Below are 10,272 nucleotides of genomic sequence, written 5' to 3'. Positions count from 1 at the left end.
TTTTAGTACTTATCTCAATTAATAGACAACCAATATAGCAAACAAGAAATAGAGTTTTTAAAGAATTTTACAGTTAATATGAAGGCGCTTCGAACGTTTGTGTATAATGTACACTGTTTAATGTTAATTAAGGATTTTAGAAGACTGCTTGTCTGGCACCCTTTGTTGCAAAAACGCAGCAACAACACTTCCAAAATGACGCACAATTCAGAGGCACCCAACGATAATCTTCGGTGAAAAATGTGTTCGTGATAGTCAAACTGTTCTAAGAATGTCGGTTCTACGTTGCCAAGCAGTACAGCAGTTTCAAATGGCTGCGTAAACGTGTGAAATATATCCCTCATCTGTGGGCAAGGCTGATGGTCTCGACAGTATTCCAACTTGCCTCGGTCCTAAAATTATCATTTACATTTATTGCGTCGTCGTTTGTTATTTCCACTGGTATCCTCTCAAGTACTGGAACAGTTCTGGAGTAACTCTAATTTTCAAAGGTTGACCTAGCCAATTACAGGCTTATCTCTGTACTTTCTTTAATAGCTAAACGTTTTTGAGAAAGCCATTTTCATCAGGTATATACATATTTAAAAGAGTTAGAAAATTGGAGCTACTTTCGAAATATCAGTCTCTTGGTCTGGCTGTAGACCTACGCACTCTATCATTACGGCTATAATTGACATGAAAGACAATTGGTATCTTATTAACATCGACCATGGCTTAAAAAAATTTAATGCTATTCTGTTTATTGATTAAAAAAAAGGCATTTGATACTAAGTATTGACCATGAGATCCTTCTGTCAAAATGAGAGCTATATGGGTTTAAAGGTGCAGGTCTTAATCTTTTTCGAGACTCGTGACCTCTCTGATAGAACTCGGGTTACAATTTTAAACAACGTAAATTCTTAAACTAGTTACTTACTTTGTGGGGTGCCACTAGGCTCAATTCTTGGCCCTCTGCTATTCCTATTATACATAAATGACCTCAACCTGAAACCTCCAATCAGATGTGAGGATGTACGCTGATGACACTAATCTCACTTATGGCTCCAAAAACCCCGAAGAGTTGTTTTCATCCCTCACTCACGATCTAAGCAATCTGAAACAATGACTAGACTCTAATATAACCGTCCAAGTCTCTTATTTAATGTCCTCAAGACCAAGTGTCTGTTTACAGGGACAAGACATAAAATCTCTCTGCTCCCAAGTGAAATTCACATCTGCCTCAGTGATGGGCATTCAATTGGAAGAGTCAATACGTACAAATGCCTAGGTTTTTACTGGGCGATGAAACCGTCTCTTGCGAGGCTCACATCTCTGCACTCGTCGGTAAAGTTGCTGGAGTACTTGCTGCCCAGGAAGCTAAAACCAATATGTCCCCAAAATACCATGGCGATGACTTTTTTAAAATCACTAATTCTACCACATATTGATTATTGCAGCGCTGTGTGGGCCTGTATCGGTAAGAGCTGGGCCAAAAACTAAATAAATTGCAAATTAGGGTAGCACGCACAATAACAGGGTCTGATTGGGATGTCAGATCTGCACAGATTCATCATGCCCTCAAATGGAAAAACCTCGCTAACAGACGTGAAAACAATATTTAAAATCTTTAATTTTCAAAACAGTAACTAACCTGAAATGAAATATGAAATGGATCATATCGATGAACTTCGGATATGAAAGCAATCGAAAACCAAGTGAAGCTATGATCCTCGCAGTTATGAACGCAATTTTTGCAGTTACGTAAAGAAGCCTGATTCATTCCTCACATAAACATTAGAACCCACCAATGACTAGCCGCCCAAGGTCAGTGGCTTCATAGCTCAGTTGGTTAGAGCGTCGCACCGGTATCGCGAGGTCACGGGTTCAAACCCCGTTGAAGTCCTGAATTTTTCAGGCTTGTTTACGCAATTGCAAAAATTGCGTACATAACTGCGAGGATCATAGCTTCACTTGATTTCATATCCGCATTTCATATATAATTTCATCGTTGGTTCATTCCTCAAGGGAAATTAGAACCCACAAATGACTAGCTCCCAACGTTAGTGGCTTCATAGCTCTGTTGGTTAGAGCGTCGCATTGGTATCGCGAGGTCACGGGTTCAAACTCCGTTGAAGGCTTGAATTTTTCAGGCTTCTTTACGCAATTGCAAAAGTTGCGTTCATAACTGAGGGGATGATGACTTCACTTGAGTAAATATCTGCAGTTCATATTCTCAGTTTTCACATGACGTCACGACCGCCATGTTGGTGCCCCTAAACAAAGAAAAGGCGGCCATGTTGGTGCCTCGACCAAATCCTCCGGGAATGGAACTCTATTATTATGCAAACGCTTCCTTTTGTTTTTGTTAAAAAACATGCCTGTTGATCACGTGAGTGAAAACCAACAATATGATCAATTTCATATATCATTTCATCGTTAAACTAAGAATAAGGGATGGAGTTCTCGACATGTGATGGATGTGACGATGAATACAACAAATAACTGTCTGTGAGAATCTGTAGGTTTGTAGTGCACACTGGTACATAACACGTTGCCACTGACAGAAACTTTGATATCTAGGAAAGCCAACGAAGTTTCCGAAATTTCCCAGGTATATTTAAGAGCCGGATGAAAGGAATTGACGGAGGTTATAAATTGATTGCGTTCTTCTCTGCTGGATGAAATAGCGCCGATGCTGTGGTCGATGTAGCGGCCGTAGAGTTCAGGTTTGGGGCCGTTGTACTGACTAAAAAATTGGTGTTCAACATATCCTACAAAAAGATTGGCATAGCTAGGTGCCATTCTTGTGCCCATCGCTACACCATTAATTTGTTTGTAGTAGCTGCCGGCGAATGAAAAACAGTTAAGCGTTAAAACTAGTTCGGCAAGGCGGATTAGCGTTTCCGAGCTTCGTTCTTTGACAGTGCGTTAATCAAAGACCTTCGCTATTGGGAATGACTGTGTATATATATATATATATATATATATATATATATATATATATATATATATATATATATATATATATATATATATATGTGATGTCCATGGTGAAAATAAGTTTGTCTTGGCCGGAGAAATTGAAATCACGGAAAATTTTTAGTGGGTGTGTACTGTCGTTAAGGAGTTACCAAGGAGATCGAGCAATCATTTGTGGAGCCGCCTGTTCGGCTTAACCAAATACTTGTTAAAATCGCGTAGAGTTCCTGCATCGTTAAATCAGAAACTGAGACAGCCGAAAGGCCTAAGGTTTTGTCTAAATATGATCAGCAAATAATGCTTTGTCGAGTACAGGAAACTACCACAGTGACATGAAGTCGCCCTCGTTGTATTTTGGTCGCTACGAAAAACAGTTGGAAAATAAGACTTTTCCCGAGTCCTGTGGATAGCAGAGATAGCACTTCCTTTCCTTCCAGCAGAGAGGCCATTGCATCGCGTTGCTCGACCTTTAATTATGTAAAGCTACGGTAAAATTGCAACATTCTACGACTTTCTCAAACGCATTTCTGACCACCCTATCTCTCGAAGCGAAGTGCCTTTCTTGCTATCGGAACTTGTCAATGGTGACGTCACCAAGTAATTTAATTTCAGCCAATCAATATTTTGCGTCCAAAAATTGGACGCTACATTCAAAATTTAAAGCCATCGGAGGGCTGCAATATAAATTTTAAAATGTTGTGACCTTCTTGACAATAATTATTGCGATGTATCTTATTGTCCTAATAGGCTGAAAAAGCTCAACAGAGATAAAATAACCTTTACGAAGCCAATAAAATAACAATCAAAGAAGAGTAAACTTTGCCACCAGCAAAGAGAGTGAGTTAGCATCTGGTACGCAAGTAGGCTTGTGTATATTTACTGACAAATTAAACTCGTCACCAATTGATGATCGGGAACTGGTGCGAGAACTGGGCCTGTTGTGACCAAGGCACCCGCTGGGTGGCATCTCTGGCAACCCACAAGTGGCAACCGGCACCATCACACTGGAAGCACGGTCCAGTGGAAAAAAAACACTTACCTGACTAGGTACTATAATTACCTCCATGACCAGGGACCACGGAGTACTTTTCAAAGTTGGTGGGGGGGCAGGGGGCTGTAGCCCCCTTTCTTGTAATTGACTTGAGATTACCTTGCCTAAACATTCAACTACTCTAACCAAATGTAACTATTGCAATAATAATTCAAGGTATAACATTAATGCATTGATTCATTATTTGGTTATACTGTAACATATACTTCATACAGATAAGGATAAGAGAGTCTGTCACCCATCGTGATCAGAGAGTGAAGGTGTTTGGCTGGGTTCATAAACTTGTGCGACAGGGGAAAAACCTGATGCTCATTTTGCTGAGAGACGGAACTGGATTTCTACAATGTGTCTTATCTGATCAGTTGGTGAGTAAAGGTTATTGACTCAAAATTGTGTTATTTTTTTTGTTTCTGTTAGCTGTATGTTCATTATCATCATCATCATCATCATCATCATCATCATCATATCATCTTCATCTTCATCTTCATCTTCAATCAATATATTCTCCCCACACTTATGCACATAGCTATCTCATCTGCACTCTCCAACCCTGGTCTCTCTTTACTGCGCCTACAAGAGTCGATTGAGGGAGGCAATCACTCCTCTTTAGTCCATGCGGTAGTTCTAACAGTTAAAAAAGATATTTTATTGTTTAATTGACTTTTAGTGTCATACCTATAAGGCTGTTACGTTGTCCACCGAGGCATCTGTGTGTCTTTATGGTGTCTTCAAGGAACTCCCTGAAGGCAAAACAGTAAGTAACTTGTCGTATTTGTTGGTCAGCTGTGGACAGGTTTGAACAATAGGAAATTTAACAAGTTACAAAAAATTATTCAAGACCTAACGTACCTTCACTTGAGTTCCTTTGCCTCTTAAGTCTCGCATTAGTAGGACCTTGCATGACAAGTTTGACAAAGTGAGATTTGAATGTGCGTAATTGTGTGACCTTTTTCATTCTATCTCATCCCACTTGAAAAAGGTGTACTATATAGATAGTTAGTTAGATAGATAGATAGATATGATGAATAAAACTACTTCCTAAAAATGTGGCTAAAAATAAAACTGTTCCTACAGTGCTTAGTTTAACATTTCGGCGACTTGAAAGTTCTGGGTTTCTTAGGCAGTAGAGACTTGAGATGATGGTTTTTGTTACTGTGAGATCTCGGAGAAAAGTTTTGCAATGATATACTGTACTTTCTCTTCATTCAAAGAGTGTTGATAGACCGGAGAGCATCGGCGCTTCGTTATAACACTTGGTTGAATACAGTACGCGTTGTGTGTTTTTGAATGCGTTCCGTTAAGTCCTCATTAGGATACGATTAAAGGTGGAAAACTGTACTTGCATATTCCATTACTAAGGTCTAACAAATGTTACAAAGAAGAACAGGATATAGTTCTTTCAGTGCAACCGACAATTTCTTTAGTTGAGTCTTAGAAAAAAAGAAGACGAGAGGAGGCTTTCCTTACAAAGTATCCTTAATAATTTAAAGGCCCAGGCAAAATGCTTCAACATCCGTTCGATTTTGTTGAACAGCAAATAATTAAAACTGTTTGCCCCTCCCCTCCTCCCCCAACCCTTTGAATTCTTTCAGCTGTGTTGAAACATGTTGAATAGACGTAGAATCAATATTGAATGAGTTTAAGACCATCCCAACTATGCTTCAACAACCATTCAACATTCCTTTTGTTATTGCGAATGTTGAATGAAGCCGAAGCCGTTTGCCACCCTCTTTCAACGTTGCTTGGTATGTGTATTGGTCTCTCAATGAAGTATCCGGCCTTGTCCATAACTATAGTGACAACCGTGGGCTGAATACAAGGCCTCTCGTGGAGCTTTGTTGAATCAAATGTTGATGATGTGTTGAAACCATTTGCCACCCCAACAGTCAACAACATTCAACAAAATGGAATGGATGTTGAAGCAAATGTTGAAGGCGTTTGCCTTAATAATTGGGCTTAACTGTTCATCATCATCGTATCTTTATTTTCCCTTAGATTTTAGAGTAGCTTGGTGTGTAGCTAGTATCTCCAGGTATTTACCCTTCCAACCATGCAACCATCATGCAAAAAAATGGGCATTTCGTGTTGGTTGAATCAAAGAGAATATGTAGCATTCTAGTTACTTATTAAACCAGCAATAATATATTGTTTCTTTGTGTCCTCTTTAGCCTCATTTTTTTGTAAGGTGCACCCTTTTTAAAGTGAAGTCAACTTGCATTTCACTGATGCCTTTCACTAATGCCCTTTTGAGTGGCTGTTAACCCACTGACACATGAACTGCCCTGGACCGCCCCCATGCAAGTAAAATCGTCTGACGTTATACAGAGTAAAATCTATTAAGTCCCACTCCGATGAGTCAATGAGTTAAGGAGTAGAAAATACGTTTATCAAAGATGTTAATATTGCCCTTGAACAATGGATTATGCTGCCAAAAGGTATGTCTCGCTTTCATTACCATGCAGGCTCCTGGAGGCCATGAAATGACTGTGGACTTCTGGGAACTGATTGGAGAATCCCCCGCTGGTGGATTGGATAACTTGTTGAAAGAGGTTGGTTAACGAAACAGTTTGTAATTTTGTCTTTATGAGATGTGAAAGAATTACATTGACCAGACAGACAAGGACTAGCTTTATTTTGGAGTGGACACGTATATCTAAAAAATGTCTAAAATAGATCTTGAAAATAGTCTTGAAAAAGTCTATTTTATGTCTCGCAACTTCTTTCAAAGACAAGACGCTCCATAAAAGCGTACACTGGGTTGTCTGTGGTACGTGTTACCCAATAGCCCAAGGTTAGTTTTTCTCATTTGCATTACAATGTATTAATCTAGCATGCATGTGAGGCAATTTCGGGTCTATTTTGTAGTTTTAACCCGAAATTGCCTCGCACCCACGTTAGATTACATTGTAATGCAAATGAGAAAGACTAACCGTGAAAAGGGCTATTGAACGGACGTATACAAAACATGGACCACCCCTGTGGATCCGGTCCATATACCCCTTCATGGACCCGGTCCATGGACCACCCCTGTGGACCACCCCTCATTTTGTGAGAAAAATATTTAAGAGAGAGAGAGAGAAGTGGTCCTCGCACTTATCTGGACAATTTAAGCAATTGTCTCTTAGAGACACCTGAAAAATTCAGGTGGAACACATGAACCCTGCGATGTGAGGAAGATTGGGCGCACTGGTCAATTTGTTGGGCTCGTTTGTTTCGGTGAAAGTCTCGATGAATTAAGGACGTTCGCGCCCATTGCTACTGCGCATCCTTACAGCGCAAGACAAATTCAAGACTTCTCACTCAACACGTTGGTCAAAACAACGTGATGAATGACAAGAATTCTTCGACGTTGTTGGCTGCGCATGCCACGTTCAGTATCGAACAAACTCTACTCGTTGCGTTACATTCGCGGCTCAACAATAGCGTAGTTTAATAAGTTTATTAAACCCTGTCTTTACAGATGAGTTAATGTAGATCACAGAATTGCAGTCACGTAAAAAGTTATTATTTTAACACTTGATCAAGTGATAACAAAATATAATTTTAACATCAACATTAGATTTCCAGCTGCCATTTACGTTTTGTACAAATATTGCTTTGTAGAGCTGAGGTCAAAATATCTTTCAAGTCCTGTCCAATAAAATTGTTACGAATTACAACGGAAATTAAATACTTATACTCCTTGACAAGCCTTATTTACTTAAAGAATAATACGGTCAGTATAAAGTGCTATTTATTGGGTTGCCAGTATGGCAATCCCAGTCGTAAAATGGGTGGCATTTAGTCGTTTTCTTTTTTTCTTTTCCATGTCGGGAAAAGTCTTTCCTATCCCTCCCCTGCTAAGTAGTGTTTTTGTGCTTACAGTCTCCTGGACGTATGTTTGGTCGGTTTCAGATAGCAGAAATGCCTAGATTATATCCGGTGGACACAGTAGAATTTTTAATTAACCTGCAATGGCATCGAAAGTCATTGTAACGCGAATAGCGTTTTAGTGGATCTTTAAACAAAAGATACCCTTCTGGAGCTCAATAATGGAAAGTCAATTGGATAAACAAGACAGGCGGTGAAAATAAATATCTGGAAATTATCTTCAAAGCGACGAGTATTGGTCTGCGACAACAACAGTCCTTATTGGAGCTGAGCCTGCAGGCACATTTTCTTTTGTTTAAAATTACATGCAAAAGAGACTTAAGGGTCAATTCAATACAAAATGACCCCTTAGCCTCGTTCATGTGGTAAAACCGCTGATAACTCCGATAAGGGCTAGTGCATCTTTCGCCGTCGGATATCACAAAGTGAGCTTTGTTTCTTATGTTATCTGGCCACAGGCGCCCCAAGCTCAGTGTGAGGGAATATAAGGATTTGTATGGGAAGGCAAGACCTGAGACTTGAGAAGATCATTTTACAAAAAATTTCTTAATTGAAAAGCCTAACCTTATTGCCATTGTGGTTCGCTTCCTTCCTGTGAGGTTTTTTTGCAGATTCGACGCGAACTCGGATCGTGGGCCAGTTCCTCGGTTGTCAACGGTTATAGTAAACTACCATGGCTGAACTCTCAATTCTCACGAGCCCACCAAATTCAGTCAAATATTGCTAGTTAAAATGTTCCCGCGGTTAAAATTCCATCCTAGAATTCAAGGGCAAAGGTTTTCTTTTCATTTCAACCCACTAGCCGAGCAACTGAAGCCCTGCCAGCGACGTCAGGTGGCTGTAAGTGTCCCAACGAATCGATAATACGATGAAAAAGACCCTCTTTATTAATGAATACCAAACGGCGACCGTTAAGTTTCCGCTTTATTTCGTACTCAACTCTGCACAGTCTTCGGGTAAAAAAAAAATTGGAAAGGTGACAGAAGAATTATTTGAAAGAAAGCTTGTTGTCTCTTCTGTGCTTCATTATTCACGGTCAAGGTTCTGCTGTGTTTCTTTTTTGCACGCACGCAATTAAAATATGAAGGGTTTTTTGCCTCTGATAGCAAGTATTTTGTTCAATAAAGTTTACGCTGGAAAAAGTTTTTGTGACATTTTTCGTCCAAATGAACGCCCAAAAATAAATCTTTTTAACGACCTTTAAGGTTACTGCTAATCTTTTGGGGTGCCTTCCGGGAAATCTTTCGTAAGCGCGTTATTTTCGGTAAAACTCCAGCAAGCTATATATCACCAAAAAGGTAATAAAATGAAAAATCCGAATATATGAACATTTTGGTTTATTTTGGCTTCCTTTAGCACGCGTGAAGCTTCAAATGCAAAACCATACATGTTCACTTTGCTGAATTACCCGCCCTCGCATTATCACGCACAACCAAACAAACTGTACTATATCAATCAGCACTTTATAGGCTACCAAAGTGTATCGGACTTTTAGGATCTTCCTATATTGGTTTCCGAGAAAATGAACTTTGAAGTTGACCAATAGAAAATTTTCCATTTCGCGACTCGCAGAGACACGTCAAAGTAAAAATATTTCGAAAATTTTAAAAGCCCGACACACTTTCGTGCTCCAATATCCGACGATCATTTTGCCCAAATTTCGTAAAAATTCGACAAATCTACATACCCTTTAAATTCATTTGAAGAGGAGCTATTCATGGAAAAATTAACCCCGAGTTTTCGGGCTGAAAAGATTTTACACGAGTTTACACCTTGTCAACGCGGGTGTGAATGCGGTCATGCTGCTTTTATGCCACCGACTCGAGGTATTAATGCCTCTAAAGAGGCATTCAGCGCTGCATCATTAGCCATAGATCATTTATACCTGATTGCAGACTTACCCCTTGTCGCAAGCAGCGAGCTGAGTTTTGTTTGTTTCCTCGATGGAATCTTTCTCTTTTTTAGACCTGGGGTCAATTCAATAAAACTTTTACACGTGTAATTTACAAGTGTAGCTATTGTTCTCAGACTCTAAAACAATGGCTACACTTGTAAATTACACGTGTAAAAGTTTTATTGAATTGTCCCCCGATATTTTTCATACTTTTTACCCGGGGAGAACATTCCCGTTTCGACTTCTCTCCCCGTTTCATGCGTTTCATGGCCTAGTGAGGATGATATCGCCTAGCATATTCCTTTAACACAACCGCATCGACTCTACAAATAAATGGCGAACTGAACACGCGATAAGTGAAGCTACCCGGATGTATTCCCGCGTCAAACTGTTCGGGTGTTAACGAGTCTTGACATCTCATAACACCTTGAGGGATTAAGTAATGGTCCGGCTAAGAAGCAGGCAGCCCAGCGGCAAAAGTACTTAGAAGCTGCGAAAT

The 10,272-nt window shown here is 39.7% G+C and overlaps 2 protein-coding genes across 5 annotated transcripts in view; both read left to right on the top strand.

Annotated features, from left to right (window-relative positions):
- LOC138026774 (asparagine--tRNA ligase, cytoplasmic-like) overlaps positions 1-3,794 on the top strand; it is a 27,898-nt gene extending 24,104 nt beyond the window's left edge. For all 4 annotated transcript variants that reach the window (XR_011127343.1, XR_011127344.1, XR_011127342.1 and 1 more), the window contains one exon: positions 3,706-3,794. Coding sequence is in view for 1 of the 4 variants with exons in the window: in XM_068874222.1 (XP_068730323.1) it covers positions 3,706-3,729 (24 nt within the window). In the remaining 3 variants the exon portion in view is untranslated. The remainder of the gene's footprint in view (positions 1-3,705) is intronic.
- Positions 3,795-4,022: 228 nt separating this feature from the next.
- Positions 4,023-10,272, top strand: part of LOC138025431 (asparagine--tRNA ligase, cytoplasmic-like) — a 35,996-nt gene continuing 29,746 nt past the window's right edge. The window contains exons 1-4 of the mRNA XM_068872646.1: positions 4,023-4,052; positions 4,225-4,374; positions 4,677-4,763; positions 6,472-6,558. Coding sequence (XP_068728747.1) covers positions 4,023-4,052; positions 4,225-4,374; positions 4,677-4,763; positions 6,472-6,558 — 354 coding nt within the window. The remainder of the gene's footprint in view (positions 4,053-4,224; positions 4,375-4,676; positions 4,764-6,471; positions 6,559-10,272) is intronic.

This window comes from Montipora capricornis, chromosome 12 (genome assembly GCF_036669925.1).
Source record: "Montipora capricornis isolate CH-2021 chromosome 12, ASM3666992v2, whole genome shotgun sequence".
Lineage (NCBI taxonomy): Eukaryota > Metazoa > Cnidaria > Anthozoa > Scleractinia > Acroporidae > Montipora > Montipora capricornis.
The sequence above is the reverse complement of the archived record's forward strand: the minus strand, read 5'-3'. Positions and strand labels throughout refer to the sequence as shown.